Below are 18,573 nucleotides of genomic sequence, written 5' to 3'. Positions count from 1 at the left end.
AAATTCCATCGCCGATTTGATCGGGTATCCATATATTTTTACCCTTTCATCGTTTCACTGCACGGAAAGTCAAGTCTCAAGATTTGCCTTTGGTAAATCTCAAAAGAAACCGAGTAAACGGTGTTCCGGTAATGTAGGTAAAGATACTGGACAGTATAGGACGAAAAAGGTGCAGTTGTGTCGATGCATCATCGTTGTGACTGGGAATTAAAATGAGTTTAGAATTAGGATAAAAACTGGATCGACGTTCTAATATATTGTTACAAAGGGCAATCTAGGAATTGCGTCTAACGGAATGAATGGATTATTCGTGCATTCGTAACGAGCAAACGTCGAGTCGAAGAAGTCTCACAGTAAAGAAAAATGTGTGAAAAAGTGGATGTATTTGGAATCGAAGTGCTCCTGTTAAAGTGTTTGGAGTATTCGTTTGTAGTCAAATGATTAAACATTTGATGACTGAATATTATGTCGGCATAAGAGGTGTGAATATCACTTTGTTACAACATTATTCCCGATCATTTCAAGAGGTTCGTCCAGTGCTTGAATGCACCTGCGGGATAACCTTGCTGCCGTTCCAATTGCCCAATCTTATAATCAAACGCGGTGGATGATGTGGGAAGATGTGTGTTTCCAAATGTCCAAAAGTGTTGCGTCAATCTCGTTGACACGATGAGAAATCCCATGGTGAAGAGTCCAAAAAACTCGAGTCCGGTAGACTCGTGCAGTGAAACGACAATGGAACGGCGTGACATAAATCATCTTCTTGGGCTCGGCATCTTGCCCCGCCTCGTGCTTCGTGTCTAATAAAGGATTTGGGCGCGGCGTGACAGCGTCTGGAATATAACGTGAACGACTGTGTATGGTTCGAAGAATTTCGGTTCCGAACCGCACAGTGGATGCAAATTTTTTCCACCGACCCCTCGCGACCTCGAAAAGTTTTACGCAAATAACCGCGTTTCGGCATATACACGAATGCTTCGATTGAATGTAATTATATCCATAATACGGGCTGGATCAGCATCACCCTTCGTCTCGAGGTCGACCGTTGTTCCAAACCAGAATCCGGACAGCGCACAATTTTATTACGCTATGCGTAAATGCTTGGCTGTTGCGGAAGTCGATTGGTTCAATCGCTTTCTCATTTAGCATCCTCGAAGGTGACGCTTGGAAATGGACGTCTTCCAACCCGCAGACCCGTAAAGATTACATCGTACTGTGAACCAGATTTCATGTCTTGTGATTCCTACCAAAAGATGATTCGACGCTGATAGTATCGGTACACTTTTGGATGTGCCTTCAGCTCGGAATTCGAGAATACGTCTGCAGTGTGTGTTTCAAGTTTGATCACACGATTCATTCAACACAAGTTACGAAAGTTCCGATACTCTTAAGTGATACCTTTGCGTCTTGGTCCAGTCGTAAATCAGAGGCGAAGGTTACGTGTATTCGTGAATTTAGCCACAGGCAACCATATCGCATGATCTTGTCCCGACGATTAAAATCACAATAATTTATTCCCATTCGAACAATGATGGAACGACTGTATAATTTAGTTCAGTCCCTTCGTCACTTCGTTCTATATACTCAAGGTAATAGCTTCAGTGCAGGAATGCCATCTAACATGAAAGGTGTTCCTAATCCATTTCATGGTGCGGAACATCAGAAGACCAATTTCTTGCCCGCACTGCAGGCTGTTTTCCTGCAACATGGAAGGTGTTTCTAATCCATTTCACGGTCTGGAACATCGGAAGACCCATTTCATGTTTCGCTCTTTGGAATCAACTTGTAATTCGGTGTATCATACCTACCAGAAATACATATCGCGTCGTACCAGCGTACTCTGTTCGGACATTCGCATCACGTCACGTCGAGTAAGACTTGGACTCGAGTTTTTCTAGCCTGTCGATGATCGGCCTTGCCGAGGGGGACCGTAGCGCCGATTTTACATTTCCAGCGGTTCGGGCACTTCTCAGGATTTCATCTCCCTGCTTGGTCCCGTGGCTCAGAGAACGCGTTCATCGCCCTGCATCGTTCTCTCCCCTGCCCACCCGAAGGCGGACCGAAGGACTGGTTCTCTTCGAAATGCTTTTCGATGTGCTACACCGGGATCGTGGTGAGTTTATTTTTAACTCCACGACGACCTTGCCACGCGGGCAAGGATCCCTCCGTCTATTGACCCAGGATCCCCACGGTGGTAAACCGGACCGAAGATAACACGCCTCTGTATACAACGATTATACACCTCTGTGTGTGCAGGCGCACGAGTCTTATACGTGCCTCCAGCGCATCTTCCTTACTCGCCTCTCCGCTCCAGGTAAACACGTCTCGTTCTGGAGGAGATGATGGAAGGCGGTTTTTATGGTACAGTAATAATTCAGCGTGTGAAGGCTGCCTACACGCGATGCTGCGGGGTTTCATCGATAATGCATTCTTCGTATTTCGAATTTTTAAGTTTTACCGTCTCCTTCGTTCGCTGGAATTTCATTCCTGCCGACGGTTGATTCATTTTTGATCGTTGGTTGGCAATTGACAGAAGTACTGCGGGTTATTCTTGAAAGCAAATATCATCGATGCTCTGCACAATTCGATAATTGGTTATCACTGTGTACAGGATTGTAAGAATTGATCCAATGTTTATCCTTAGCTGTGCACTAAATCAATTTCTTATGGTGTCAGTCTATCCTAGCTTCGAAATTTTTATTTTCTTTTTTGAACCGAGAAGAATATGATCGAAGATTTGATTGGCTTTTGGGAATGTTACCGAAGACTTTATGTTTGAAATTATCGTTTTCATACCTTGTTGTATGTAATTGGGAATCGGCTATGAACAACACGTAGGTATTTAAATTATTTAATATGCAAGGATGATCGTAGCGATGACGATGAAGAAAATAAATCAAACACGTACGTTGAACGGAATCGAGAAATTCATGACGCCTCCGTTGATTTAGCGTGAATGAAAGCTCGTTGGCCTCAGATACGTGTGTACGCGCATTGTCAGATGTTGAAACTAGGAGCTAATTGCAAGTTCAAATTGCATTAAGCAATACAATGCACGGACGTTCTAATAGACTCGGAGACAAGCGGTGTCAGTAATCTTCAACCTCTGTCCGTCTCTCTCTTTTCCCTGTGCATCACGACGCTTCTTTTACAATTAGCGAACGAATGTATCGGCAGCTCCTTTCTTCCGCATTTACGTAGCTGTACTCACGGAAGAAACATCAACCTGTGCAAAATGAACATTTTACCGTGCGTTAAATAATAACGACAAACAAATCGGCATGCGTGTACAATCGTGACCGATAAACTCTGCCGTAATAAAGATTCCAAGTATAAGATTACAACGCGTTATTTATTCCTTGACAAACATGTGACGTTTTGCGCACAGCTTACGAGGCATTTATCACGTGATAAGTAAATTGCACAACTGTGGGCACAGTTCGAGAGCCCTTAAAATTGCCCGTTTGAGTTTCTGGTTTGAACGATGTGACTAAATTTCGCTGAACGAAATCTGAAATCTGAACCTCGGAAATAGTATCTTTAATATTTTCAGACCGTTTTTGATTAAAATTTTGGTCGGGTCCTCCCTTAATAACAGCAGCCGATTAGAACGATCGAAAAGCAATTTTCACACGAATTACGAGACGTGTTAAAATTTAAAAGCGAGGAATAACTGATAATGAGTCTGAACGCGTCGCGATTATTATACTGGCATGCGGACCACTGAGAAATACCGAATAAACAGACAGAAGAAACTCCGCGAAAGAAGAGAAAGAAGAAACGAGAAGAAAAATAAAAAATAAAAATGAAAATTCTCCAAGAGACGCGTAGACGCGATGCCTCGGCGCCGATCTCCCGGTGATCGCCTCCTACTGATCTCGATCCGGAGCCACTTGAAGCCTGAACGTGAAAAGAAACCAGTCAGGAATATTTCACAGAGTCGAGGTGGTGCAGGTGACAAGAAGCTACTCGGAGAAGGATAAGAATCACGCTTTGTTAGGATACCGAGCGCAAATCTTTGCAGGGACATGGACACAGGGGTCAAAATGACCCCGCTGATTCTTCACCGTGAAATCCATACGAAAATGATTCAGAATAACCTGATTTGATTGAAGATAAATTATGAAATATTGTAAAATCGTTCATTCATTATTTTTCCAAAAATTCAACCTCTTTCACTGAAAGACGTGAGTCTTTTTCATCGCGCGGTATCTCCATATTTTATTTTCTCAAATATCCGTGTCTTGAGAGTTACTGACAATGAGTCAATTTTCAGCTCACCATGTTGAAAATTCAATGAGTTGTTTTCTGAATTTCTTTTTCATATTCAAAATTTCCTGCTGCTAAAAACAATTAACTCGCCTTGAAATGTCATATTTAAAGAGTGTGACAGAATTTTTTCAAGTTATTTCAAACATCATCTCGGTTTCTACGCAATGCACTCGATGCAGTCTTCGTTACTTGCGATTCACACCCTAGAGGCGTAAAAATTCGTCATTTGTTTTGAGAGGTGAGATCGCAGAATGTCGTTGAGAATGATTCAGAGCAAGGATGAGGAAGAGAAGGTACAACTGCAGGCTTTTAGCTCGTAGATCGTAGATTTCTTCCTCCGGTTTCTGAACGACTTCCTGAATGTCGTTGCCGACAAGCGCCGGCGCCACCCAGTCGTTTTCATTTTGTCCAGTTATTTATAGGTGCGGTGTATAAAAGATGGGCTTATAATTGCCGAGTAATCAAAGAACCACGAGTTGTAAAGGTACCGGAGCTCCAAGCGTACCCACCGTTGCTGCTAATTGGAAAATACTTGTGGTATCGGGACTCGGTGCTGGCTGGCTTGGACTGTCATGACTTCGCGCAGTCTATGACCTGAGACCACAGTCATGCGCCATAGGCTTGATATTGACATTGAAATTGCAGGTTTGAAGTGACTAAAAAGTTTTTCATTGTTATTTCGAAACGACGTGAATGTTTTTTCATTCTTACTTTCAAGTTACACGTACAATACGCATACATTACACACGGTTGACCTTGACCGAAAGGCAATTCAGCTAAACATTTATAGCTTGCGAGCAAATATACGTACGCATCTCTTCGCGTTGAAGACATAAATTACTCTCCTCTGACTCAGTGTGTATATATATATGCATTATTAATGACACGTTCATATCCGCCATTAAACAAACCTCCGAAGATGATGAGACACGGCATATATGCGTATGGACATGCCAAATATCGTTGCATGGAATTCAACGTTCCGTGCGGTTTCTTTTTTTCATTTTTCAGAGCGTGGCTTGTTACGGTTGTAACAATATTTTTCAAAACAACACTATTGTACAGTTCAACAGCGCGCGACCGTTTTTTCTTTCTTTTTTAATTTTTCTTTCCTCACGGCTTCTCCGATTGACGTAGATACGCGAAAGAGCTTTTACCCGTTGCTCATCGGTCCGATAATGACAAGCGTAAAAGTTTATCTCGACGAACGTCAGCCTTTTGTCTCCGACATTATTCCGAGACACGTACCTTGCATTGATTTATGCCAGTGTAAGAATACCTCCGGAATTTTTTCGCAAACGCTTCGGTGTCTGAACTCTACGTGAGGTGTCAATAACACCAAGCGCAAACTGTGCTACTACTCCGTTACTCGTCCAGGTCTTCTCTACTACGATTTATCGCTGTTTCTCTAACGGAAGAAGATGCGAATACGTAGCTAGCCGCAAGCTATCAGTAGACTTCGACTTACGATCGTCTGGTCCAACAGTCTACCATCGCAACTCTTCGGACTTCCGGTCATAAAACATGAGCTTTGAACATACATTCTTACGTTTGTTTTTAGCACTGTTTGATCATCAATGATGAAGTAAATTCGTAAGGAACATTGGGAACCAGAGTGGGTCATTAACGAGTACAAAACGTTTCGCAATGCGGTTGATCGGCTAGAATATGATTGAAATTTACGAATGCTCGGCACACTCGAAGGGCTTGGCTAAGGTTGCAATCGAGGGGAAATCCTTCGACGATCGGGCACGAAAAGCAGTCAACCTCACACGACACTGTAATTCACATGTATTTCTCTATCTCGCCGCGTATGATCGATTGTGTAATTATTCTTTATTTGGGACAAGTTACATATCACTGGCTCACATCGGAGCGAAACGAAACTTCGTTGCGATATTACCGCAGCTTAATTTACGTCGGTCATACTTGGTGTCCCTAATTTTTATACAGAAGCTCAAAAATATATGCCATATCGTTTCGTCGTACGAGAAATTTGATATTTCTACCAAACGTTGCGATTCTAGAAACTAATTAATAATTGCACAAGCAGAAACTTGACATTTGCGCTGCGCGTTATTTCCAACAGCTTCGTGTGTGTGTGTGTGTGTGTCTGTGGGTAAAACGATGACAGGTATAAAAATTTTTTTCTCAAGTCATTACCCTATTAAAGTTGTTGCAAAATCAATTCTCCGTTCGCATTGTACGTTATTTTTGCTCGGTGGTAAAAAAATGAAGACGGGGTCGAGTGCTTGTCTACATATACATGTATTACACGTGATTTGCATTGACGCAGATTTGTCCATATATGCTCCATGCGTAGGTAATAGACCATTTGCATCATATCATCTCGAGGTGATTTCATTCGTCTCTAATTCTCTGATCGCGTCCTGAGCAACAATTTAGAGCTACGAAAATTTGGATTTTTTAAAGCTACGACGGAATAATTTCATGATCTCGAGTGACTTGGATATGGAGGCTGTGCTTTCCTGTCGCGGATATTATCACAGATAGTTGTGTCCGAGTGCAGTTTCCGAGTATTTCAGGTTCTCGGTAATGCCTCGCAAGAAGAATTCACATGTTAAGCCTGGGGTTTTTCCCCCTCCCACTTCCTCCCCCCTGACCCTCTTCTTTGCAAAGAAATTTTCAATAGATTTCCAAGACTCGTTCGTTACACCGTCATGGTCAACGGTACAGAGACGAGAGTCTTGTACCCTTGCGCCTTTATCCGCCGGTCAAACCTGTACCTGACTAACGATAAACTTTGTCACTGGACTCGAGCCGAAGGTCTTGTCGGGTAGAAGAAAGTCGGCATTAATCAACGGGGAGGAACTATTTCTACGTCGCTCTTCAACCGGCAAACTCTACCGCGCTTAGTCGAATTCCGATCAGTGATCCCGGAGTGATCGGTAGCGGTAAATTAAAACTGATCGAGGTGGACTGCGATCTGATCAGATTATATTATCCTCTCGCTTTTTCGATGGGGAAAAAGTTTGGCAGTCGATTTTCAGTGTGAAAAAATTCCCACAAACTTTGGATTAGAGTTTAAAAATGAAGAGGAGAATTCAAAAATTTTTTTCGGGCTAAAACTGGCACTTACAGTATTTTTTGATTCTACATTTCAAATATCGAATACCACATTCTTGGACGATCTACGTTAAACGAAAGAAAATTTTCAAGGATTTACTCGGCAGAAATTGTCGCGTGTCTGTCAAAAGATTGCCAATCGATGTATTGCGGATAAACGAAACTGCGGAAATGTCTTTCCTTGACTCCGTTGACCGTTGCATGATATTTATATACCGTTACGAAAAGTTTATACAACGTTTAGTTGGCAATCGAATGTTTGCACAGTCTCACTTTCTACAAGCTAATTTTATCATAGTGTCGGCGTAGAAAAATTTCAATTAGACTAATTAACCGGCGCATCTTGTTATGGTGATTTTCTACCGCTGCCAGAACGGCGTGTCACCATCGTTTCCAATTCCATAAGAAGACAGATGTAAATGCTTGATCTAGTTTCTTGCAGAGTTGGCGCACGATTCGTTGCTACACGCGCGAAGAGAACTCCGACCACGTTTTATTCCGATCGGGAGAATTGCGACAAGCCGCGTTATCGGTGAACATATAAGAAACAAGAAACGCGATGGGGGAAAATCCTCGAAAAAAGAAACAGTAACTGTTATACATGCCTTGGCAAGAAATTTGAATCGTGTGTAACAAACTTTGTACCAAGGAATGAGAATAATAAGTAAGTGACATTATGAGTGTTGTAAATTTTTATTTGCAATAGAATTCTCTATGGGAGATATTTATAAATTCATAAACATTGGCTCGTATTCTACTTCGCCGTTCGCTTCGTCGGTTTTTACTTTCTCGATTTTTCGCAACCAATTTTCATGGTTCGGAACGCTTTTTATTGTGATATGAAAAACATAGCGTTGCGCAAATGTTCTAATGTTCAAATCGAATATTCCTAAGAGTTCGCGTTCGAAATTGCAGAATTTATAAAACTCCCTCACGATGTAACGTCGTGGTTATTATTAATTCCCATTTATGCACATAATGGATTCACCAAACGAGTTTGCGATTATAAGTGTCTATGCAAAGAAGCAACAAGCAACAAGCCTACGAGTGTTTTTCCTACAAATGTACAGTCGTTTTTTCTTCTTGTTATTTTTCAATCAGTTCCAGTCTGCTAGCAACGTGACGAACATTGCCAAGACGCATTCACGACTGATAAATAAACACTTGCTAAGAGATTTTGGCAAATTGGTAATGGCTCACTATACATAGTGGAAAAATTACACAAGACGTGTCGTGGCGCCAAAATATATGAAAAATATTCCAGATCTGTAATATCTTCGTTTGGCATATCTGTGGATGAATATGCGATACTCCACGAGACATATCAGCCGGTGTAACGAGTTCCAGGAGCTAATTAGTTTAGAAATTGATTAAGGAACGACGGAGTGGCGAAACAAAATAAACCTCCTGGAAATTGGGAAATTTCTACAGAAAATAATCTCCAATAAAATTCTTTATTTTACATTTTACACGCGGCAGAGTTTCAAGCCAAAGTTCGACGGTTGGGTTATGCAGATTTTTCAGTTCTTCATTGTCTCCGATCCTCGAGTCTCTCAAGCTGTTTGATAAACGTCAAATGTAGTCACCGACGGTGCGATTGTTTTACAGCGAATAAAGAAACGTGGTAATTGCGAGGAATGAAGCTGTTGTATCAGAGTGACAATAAAGTGGGTATAATTACAGAAACGATCGAGGTACATCGCGGTTCGTTTTCCACACCTGAATAACAACGTCGCGTGCAGTCGTAGACCGAAGCAGCAATGCTGCTGCAAGTACAAATCGGCATCGGCACGATGCTCCAACATGTGGATAGTTTAGGATACCCACATAACACGGTGTGCTGGAGCTTTTCGTTTTTTTAGAATTGGATAGAAATCAAGAGTAATTTATGCGCAACGAGGAAACCGTCGCAGTGCCGCATGTAATGTATGAAGTTAGCATAAATTCAGTAACTTTCTAAAAGAGGCCCAGAAAGGCTCCTCCACGTGTTAGACGTGAACTCTGACAGACTTAACCGCCTACACCACGAATAACTTGTCTCTACGATGATGAGCCATGACTATATTTTACTTGGAACACTCAGCGTATCTACGACAAATCAAAACACCATGGTCGTCTTCGGAAGAACATCCTCGTGTCGAAATCAAAGTTCATTCCATGATCTATCGATTGCTAAGTTTTACAGTAATGAGCCAAGTCTAAAAGAACTGGAATATTGGACAGCGCTTCGACTGTTATTGTACTATCGGTATTCCGAAAGCGATACTAAGTCGGTGAAAATTTTCTCAGTCTGTCTTCTTTTCGCTCCAGAAGTAACCGAAAACCAGAGAGTTCACGACTGGGTTGAGTTAAACGAAAAAATTAGCAGTCGGTAGTTTATAACACTTGTTATTAAAAGTTCTGATCCTTCGTAATGGAGTTGTCGTCCACCTTGTCTCAAATATTATGCATAACAGGTTTAAAACGCATGCATCATGTCCTCAATTTGTCTTAAATTTGATCCATAGTAATCGATCGTCTTCACTTGATACGGTACGAATGACAGTAGATGATGAAACGGTAAAGACTTTCTTCGCAATATTCGATATTATCAAGTCAATCAAATCATGTCTGACAATGATCCCTGCAACCTCTTCATATAAATACGTGATCATGTTCCGCCCCGTATTAAACATATTTTCTCAAATTGTGTTCCAGGTCTGATGATGGAATCGGAGAAAAAGATATTCGAAATGATGAACAAAAAGGCAGCGATGTCCAAGTACTGGATGCCCCTCGTCTGGGCGACCAATATCATCAACAGGGCCCGGAAAGAGGCTCTTATCACCAGCGACCAGGTCGTCCAAACTCTCCTTGTCGAGCTTAGCGACATTCGCAAGCGACTGGGAGCCCTAATCGGTTACGACACAGTCTGCGTGCCGCTGGTTTACACTCAGGTGAGCTTCCTCCTCTGGTCAGCTGGTCAGAGTGGATTAATAACATTGCATCAGAAACTTATAAATGGAAAATCAATTTTTCACAATAGTTGCATCACAGGCACGAGGCACGTAAATCGTGCCAGCTCTTCGATTAGCAAAAAAAATGAAAAGAAAAAACCTGCTTTAGTGATGAGGTGAAATATGGGAACGGCTTGTATCCACCTTAATTGCACAACTTCACGTCGATGAGGGCAAGGTGCGTAGTTTGCATAGCTGTGAGGCGGTTCTGCACTTGGAAATCTATACGCCGTTACGTCACCCGTGGCACGTATTTAAATGCTGATAAGAAGCCTCTCGCGTCTTTAGGAGAAACAAAAATATTGAGAAAATACGGCGTGTATGAATTTGGAGAAGACGTTTTAGCCAACGAATAACAGCTTAGGTTTGCTTTTGGGAGAACTTACGCGGAAGCGGTTGCCAGCAATTAAGTCTGCATTCGGTATCGTTGAAAAGCTTTTTGTAATCAGTTCCACGTCAACGCTTCTCTTTCAATCCTCCTAATATATGTCCGTTCCTACTTCGCTCGTGTCGTGCCTTCTAAAATACCGATTCAATTGGAGATACTCCAAAACATTACCGATCCGTTGATACCCAAACGATGAAAGTGATAAATGATCGGAAGACTTCTCGTCGAGCTGTGAATATCCGCACATCAACGTGTGGAGATAATATTAATGATTCCTGAGATTCGTAGTAATGGGTGTGTACCAAAAAAATTCTTCAATGCCAATGGATTAACAATGTCAATTGAAATACCGATGAAAGCTGTTAGAAACCGGATGAGGAGGTAGAGGTTCCCAACGATAAATGCCGATCATGTCCGATCAATTTTGTCCTGACTTTATTCTTCGAAATACGGCGAATATAACTCTTGGACGATATGGTTTCTTACATGGAAACGGCATCCTCGTGTCACCTTCTACAAATGCGCAGTACCTAGTACCTAGTATATAAATTAAGCGTTGTATCTACGTAGGAACACGAGTTTCAGCCGAAGACTCTGAGGTCCCGGAAACATATATTTTGCATTTATAATTACCTGCACCGTAACACAATGCGCATTACGCAATCTAATTGCTCATCAAGCGGACTCGCCTTGTATTACAGAAATCTTTTAATTAACCGGAGTTCTGCCGTTGTTTTCTCACTCCAGCTTCCACAAAATCGGTGTTTCGCATTCGTTCAGCTGTCTTCAAGTTCTAGTCAAGGCGAAATAGATCTGAATTAAAAGTATTAGGAAAAAAGAAATTCTACTCATCGACGGCATGTGGGGAATTTTTATGAAATACTTTCCTTTTTCTTAATTCGTTGATCCAACTCCATTTCCGACATACGAGGCCATAATTCGATGTAAAATTTTCCGCTCTACGCAATGGTCAAGTAGTTTATCATCTACCGATAGAAGTTTTTCAGGAAAACGTAAGACAAAAAAACATCAAATTTGCTGTTTTCATAAAACACTAGCTATGCAGCTCAAAAAAGGACTTCAGATTTCAGTTCCTGAGGGTCGATAATTCGTGTAAACAGAAAGGCAGCCACATCCCTAATATTTTTAATTCCGACCTATTTTTACCGGATCATTCGGCCTTCATTTCCGCACTCACAACGGTCCTCCAGTCCTTTCCGTCTATTCCTGAATCGTCGAATTTCTTTACCGCCATTCGCCGCCTCATGGCAAATTTACAAAGTGTTTACACGCGCTTGTAGCGACATGCTGACCGCGTACGCGACCCGCTTGTCGAGTCCATAGTCCGGGGTATTGGATCCACCCGCAGGAAGTCACGCGCACCTCCTAGAGGCGCGTGATCGTGTCGCCCTGGTAAATGCCGCGGCTTTCTTACGACGCCTTAGAGGCTTCGGTCAAACCCTACGGGAGTCTCCGATCAGGATGCCAAGGATTCCGCGCGGTCCTCAAGTTCGTTGGCTCGATGTCAAAGTCGGTCGTAAAAATAGCAAAAGGACGGATCGAGGGAAGGAGAGAGAAAAACGGGAGTTGGATGAAGAAAGCAAAGGGAACTTGTATGCACTGCTCGACTCCTTGACATTTTTGAGAGAATTCTGATCTTATTGTTAGAGTGTTCAAATAGTTCAATAGCATTTATCGTGAACCTTCCACGCTGTTAGAAAGATTTAACTAAACATAACGTCCCAGCAGGTTCATCTTATATTTGTGTTAATTTTCACATTCTTATATTAGAGAATATGACACAAATTTTTTCATTTTCAACATTTAATTTCTAGTTTCTACTTAATAATACGTTAAAAAATGGTTTAATCGACCCAAAAATTTTAGTCGACTTGCTGGGACATTTTTTTCCAACCGTGTACTGATCGAGACTGGCTTCGTTTACTTCGTACACCTTTGTAACCCTTATAATTCAGTCGCTTTTCAAATAAACATCCCTATAATGATTCGCTGTAATACTTCTGCCGGTTCGTTGGCGAAAAACGACCTTCGATATTTGTCGGGGTATTAATGCGATCGAGAAGGAATCGCGAAGGTCTTTCTCTCAATCTAAGGCTATGATACGTGATGTGTTGAATTAATGATAATTTTATCGCGGCTGGACTGAAACGTGGTCGTTACGCTATATATAGAAAGCTTTACACTGCAAATTTATTCGCCAATTTAACGAACGTTTATGCAACGTCGATTATGATACAGGAAGTGCGTCTATATGGAAATATTGAAACACTTTAGATGAAAAGAAACGAATCGCTGGTTGTACAGTTGAACCAAAAATCAGCCGAGGGAATTATCTGGTTTGCTAATCCGGCCACATCTCGATTGGACAAGCGATATTCGATCGGCTCAAGAATAAACGGTTCTAAAAATTTCACTTCATCAAACTCTGAAAACAATTTGTAATTGGCTTCGACCACTTCTATGGTCGACGAACCGTCGTCTATTCCACAAGTCGATCGTGGCGAAACTCATTTCGTACTATCGAGTCGCGAACTCTCTGCTAACAATTGATTTTTTGCCACATCGATGATGACGACGATCATGACGATCAAGGATATGTCCAAGATGAGGCTTCTGATTGAATTGATTCACACATGTGCCCGATAAATCTATTGTCCGGCGTGTGAGAGGTTCCGTTTTACCAACCATCGATCCGACGATATCGCATCTGTCCAAACTGGCCTTTTCCAATAAATCACTTCGATCCAACCGTAGGTCGATCTAAACTTCGCAACGCGACTTAGAAGGCACCACTAGCTGTACGTGTCTATGGCTTCCCGAACTCCAAATATAGAGTTCAAACGGCTAATTGACTTCGTAGCGTTACCATTGTAGAAGTTGCGTTGATAATAATCGCGCTGGGAATGATTTGAACTTGAAGTTCAGGGCAGTTCAATCACACGTCTGTATAGCTTTTTGCGTCACGATGGTTGAACGTCATGGATTTGACTAATTTTAGGCGAATAAACCGAGGCGAGAAGACGGAGCGAGCTTCTTCAACACGGGGAAAATAGGAGAAAGGAAAAAGGGGAATGACACGTCAGTTTTACCGTCTTCTTGGAAGGCTGGAGTGTTTCGCGTTCAGGAAGCTTCGATACTTCCGACATCCTTGAGCCTTGAGCCTTGCTGAGAACATCTTACGTTAATGACCGAACCTCGTCGTATCTTATGCATGCAAACTTTAAACACTCGATAAATTAATGTGAAAATTAGCTACGTCCTCGTGAGTTAAATATAGCAATTGTTATGAGTATCTACTTACAATGAAAACTGCGGCACTTCCATGTAAGATTTGAACCTAGTGACGTCTTTGCGGTGAAAAAAAATCGATTCCATTATGTACTGTTAAATTCCAAAGCAAGCTCATTGCTACTTGGAAACTTTGACTTCTTAACATTCCTATAAGCATTGACAAAAAATCAATTCTGCAAACAGTGTAGCAAGATGAAGAATTACTCCACAAACCTATAAATTTTCAGAAATCATTTTCTTCGGTTACTTATACGCGTTGTTTCAAACATCCACTTCATAGGACTTTCGCTTTTGGAGATGGCAGTTAAAAATTTGACACTACAATACATTACTGTCAACCCCATGACTACCTTATTTTGCATCCGACTTTGAAATCGGTGAAAATCATAGTGCCGAGCGCACAAACGATTCGTAAAGTTTCTCATTTGCGAATCGCGGTTTAATTTTACGCTACCGTAAAAAGGAGCATTACCAAGGACTCGAAACATCCTTCTCCTAACTAAGCATGCTTACTCGTCCAATGAATGGTCTTAACGGGAGCACAGCGATTTCCTGTTAAGATTCGATTCAATGTTCGACGTCTGATTATAAGGTGGTAACAATCTACCGGTTTCTGGTGCCCTTGGGCACCGCCTCGATACTCTCGGGTCCTTGATACACGTGATTAAAGTCATACAGAACCATATGTCGAACAGTTATCCGCCCGACGGGCAAGTCAGGTGATCTCTAAGCTCCCGAATAACATTTGGGTCTCGGCAAGTGTAACATTTTTTACGCACGCTTCGAGTTCCGAGTGGAATATTCTGATCAGAAATACCGTGACTCTAAGGCTCATCAGAAATCCGATCGAGACGCAATTCGTAAACCCTGAGGCATCCAACCAACGCTGGAAGTTTCCTCGCCATTTTTTAATATTACAATTAAGAACGATTTGTTTTCTTCTTATCGTTTCTCGGAACGATTACAGTGTACGTTCAATGGATAATTGGCTGTTTGAGCCGAGCAAATGACTATACACAATGCTTGTGTAAAGTTTCCGTAAAGATCAATCAATCGCGGCGAATTTATCGAACAAATATTCGTACGATCGGTAAACACGAGCCGAATGATTAGAAGTTATAGACGCAGTTTGTCTTCGCGTGCAATAAATATACTATTTACGATGGTCGTAAAAGGTCAAGGGAATTCTTTCAATGCCTTCACGCTTTAACCGGAAGGCCTTTGACCTCGCGTGGTCAAACTCTATTTGAATTTAATTATCCACGATCACATGGTACTCTATATATTGATCTTCACATGCTGTATTGACTAGCGTACTGTTATTATAATACGCGCAAAGGTCTCATGGACGAAACCAGAAGTCAATTAATGTCCGATTGTCCGTGTCGGTCAATATACTTCGCAGTCGATTTAAACTCCGCAATTGTCGTCCACTTGCAGATTTAATTTTCGATTTAGAAATATATCATCTAAAGCATATGCGATAAAAAAAAAAAAGTTAATAAATAAATAAGACACACGTCGCCTAAATCTGTTGGGCAAAATTTTTTTTTACAAATACGATTGTAATATAATTGCAAGAGTTGCTTAAATTTTTTACTCACTTTGACCGAAACTTGATGTAGCAAGTTGCTTTTCGATTTGGGTGTTAAATCTTACTGGTAAAATGGAAAAATTGTTCTTCTCCCTCTGTCGGTAGAGTGTTTTTTCTTTCTAATGGGTATTTAAAATTTTTATATTAAAAACAATGCAATAGACTTATCCATAGTTATTTTTTACCGTGGTTACGAGTAATAATGACTAAATTTTTTTCACTTACAGGTGGTTACTCTATCGCTGTACGCGTACTTTTTTGCGGCGCTTCTGGGTCGTCAGTTTATACCAAGAGCCGAAGGAAGCGTTGGAAAATACGAAGAGCCTGACATGTACTTTCCGTTCTTCACCGCGCTGCAGGTATAACCGTATAAATTGTTTATATTCTTTGTTCGCAAAATTGATACTGCAGCTGTTTTAAAAATTCAGTAAACATGTATTAAAAAGGAAGAAAGAAAGAAAAAAAGACTGTTCTACGTATTTGGAAAAATAACAATTAAAAACCAAATCCACAGTTCTGCTTCTACGTGGGATGGCTTAAAGTTGCCGAAGTCCTGATAAATCCTTTTGGCGAGGACGATGACGACATCGAGCTGAACTGGCTGATAGATCGACACATAAAGGTATAATTTACTTTATTTGTTTCGTTCTGATACAGCATGAGGGGAAAATATCAGTTAGAACCGAGACGTACGTTGATAGAATCCAAGTACCGATGCATCGTGTATACGCTCCTTTTCCACACGTAAAAAACCGGGCAAGCGGATTCAATAACCGGAAGTGCCAATGGCTATTTCTTAAATGGCAATTGGTAATTGGCGAGCATAGTTCGATCGCTTCCTCGGCGTAGGAGAATTAACGATTCATTTCGACCGTCTTACACGTTATGCGTCGCAATTTGTATTACAATACTCGTTGCGAAAACTGTATGGGTGTAATTGTAAGGCTATGTAGAAGGTACATGATTACGATGTTTTACGTCTACACGAGCGAATTACAGGCACAATTTGCAACTAAACACGCGACGAGGATAAAACACACTTGTACTTACGTACCTACATACCTACATCGTGTATGCATACATCTTATTATAATTAATGGCCGAAAGATCAGGCGATCATCGGTGTTCACGTGTGTAATAGACAATCGGTAAATAATTATGCTGATTCTACTTATAAACATTGCTTTTTCCCCCCCATATAGTCAAGTTATTTTTTTTTTCCTCCTCTTCGGCTTATTCTCGAGCGTTTAATCTTTCATACGTGTATTGTACGGGTAGAAAGGAAACGCAGAATCACGATTGTGTCCTTCACTTCCGGTGACCTTGACAGCGATCTTTCATCTCGGTATCTCACGTGCAAACACGTTAAAGCCTGTATGGCGAACACACGATCGCATGGCATTAGCAGGAGCCAATATTTTCGAAGCATAAATAAGCCGACGGTGAAGCGTGGAATTATAATATGCTAATGAAGAAGGAATTTTAACAATATGTTAAACATCGAAGAGTTCGAGTATAATGAAGGAGCTTTTTTTATCCGTGTAATACTTTGCGGAATTACGTTCAAAAACTCGGTCACTGCGATGTCATCTATATCGTTGACTCCTGCGTTAAGAGTAAATAAATTTAACGGATATAATTATGTAACAGAATACAGACACTGGTTTCATTAAGAATCGATATGGTTCAATTTACATTTTCTGATTAAGCGATCCGTAATTTATCGACTCGTACCATCTTAGCATCTTCGTTTCGCACGTGACTGAATTTATTTCTTATATCCCATCTTAAACTAATTAGCATTGTAATCGACAAAAAAACACAAAAACCAGCGAAATCAGGATTTCCTTCATATCAGGCTTAACGATTCACATGATATGTCATAAAGGAAGAAAAGGAACAGATTTTACAAGAACGTGCTGTTCTCTCTATCATTACAACTCTATTTGTATGCTAATTTCTACTAGTGGCGCTGATACAGAGATTTAGCGTCAAATTGCTAACTCTTTCAGGACCAAGAAATAAATTTTTTATGCTTATGAAATAGTAAAGGAACAAAAAATTATTCACACAATCAGAGGCTTTGCTGAAAGTCCCGTTGAGTCGATATTAGAATCGGGAAACCTGAGCCTTTTTCGAACATTGTTTCACTTTGTTAGCTTGTTATCATGTTTAACTAATAAAATTGATCACAAAATTGTTTATCACACCGTTTGTGTTAGTTTCAAAATAACATTTGCCTGCATTTGTGTTCCTCAATCGGTCGAAAGCTGCGATGCTTAGTTGATCGGAACAGTTTAGCTACACGGTAAATTTTTTTTTAATGTTAAAAATTTCACGAACCGCGAGTCTTAGACGCAACTGTATCGAATATCATTCATCACCAGAGATTAATTGTAACGAGAAAAAAAAAATCATTGTTGAAAACCTGAAAAACCTGGCAATATGAGGGTATTTAAAAGGGGTCATCAATATAAGTGTTAATAAGCTGAACATTTTAGGTTTCAGTAACTTACTAGAACTGATAAAACGTTGGGGAGAACTAAGTTTTAGGTCCTGGTATTTTTACCCGAAATTTTGTGGTCACCCTGTTTCAAGATCGACCTGCTAATGGCAACACCTGTTTTTTTCCCAGGCGGGGTACATGATAGTGGACGAGATGCACGAAGAGCATCCGGAGCTTTTGAAGGACCAGTATTGGGACGACGTAGTGCCGAAGGACCTGCCATACACAGTGGCGAGCGAGCAGTACAGGAGAGAGGAGCCGAAGGGTTCGGCGGAGCTTTACAAAATTAAGGAGAGCGACGCCCTTTACGCGAACGTGCTCCTGGGTACGGACGACCACAACCATAGTCAGCACCGCAAAAGCGCACAGGACGAGGTCTTCGCCGACTACGTGAGTACAGAATTCGTGTATCCAGGTG

The 18,573-nt window shown here is 41.2% G+C and overlaps 1 protein-coding gene and 1 long non-coding RNA gene across 3 annotated transcripts in view; one reads left to right on the top strand and one right to left on the bottom strand.

Annotated features, from left to right (window-relative positions):
• Best2 (bestrophin 2) overlaps positions 1-18,573 on the top strand; it is a 71,765-nt gene that overhangs the window by 49,606 nt on the left and 3,586 nt on the right. For both annotated transcript variants that reach the window (XM_046610443.2, XM_046610442.2), the window contains exons 6-9: positions 10,057-10,295; positions 15,877-16,008; positions 16,164-16,271; positions 18,285-18,545. In XM_046610443.2, the coding sequence (XP_046466399.1) occupies positions 10,057-10,295; positions 15,877-16,008; positions 16,164-16,271; positions 18,285-18,545 (740 nt within the window). The remainder of the gene's footprint in view (positions 1-10,056; positions 10,296-15,876; positions 16,009-16,163; positions 16,272-18,284; positions 18,546-18,573) is intronic.
• On the bottom strand, positions 9,713-11,030 carry LOC124211401 (uncharacterized). Its single transcript, XR_006881448.2, has 3 exons — positions 10,742-11,030; positions 10,500-10,637; positions 9,713-10,317 (listed from the first exon to the last, which is right to left on the bottom strand). It is a non-coding gene; the product is annotated as an uncharacterized lncRNA (long non-coding RNA).

The sequence above is a fragment of the Neodiprion pinetum genome, chromosome 2 (genome assembly GCF_021155775.2).
Source record: "Neodiprion pinetum isolate iyNeoPine1 chromosome 2, iyNeoPine1.2, whole genome shotgun sequence".
Taxonomy (NCBI): Eukaryota; Metazoa; Arthropoda; class Insecta; order Hymenoptera; family Diprionidae; genus Neodiprion; species Neodiprion pinetum.
This window is presented reverse-complemented; position numbering and strand designations above follow the sequence as displayed.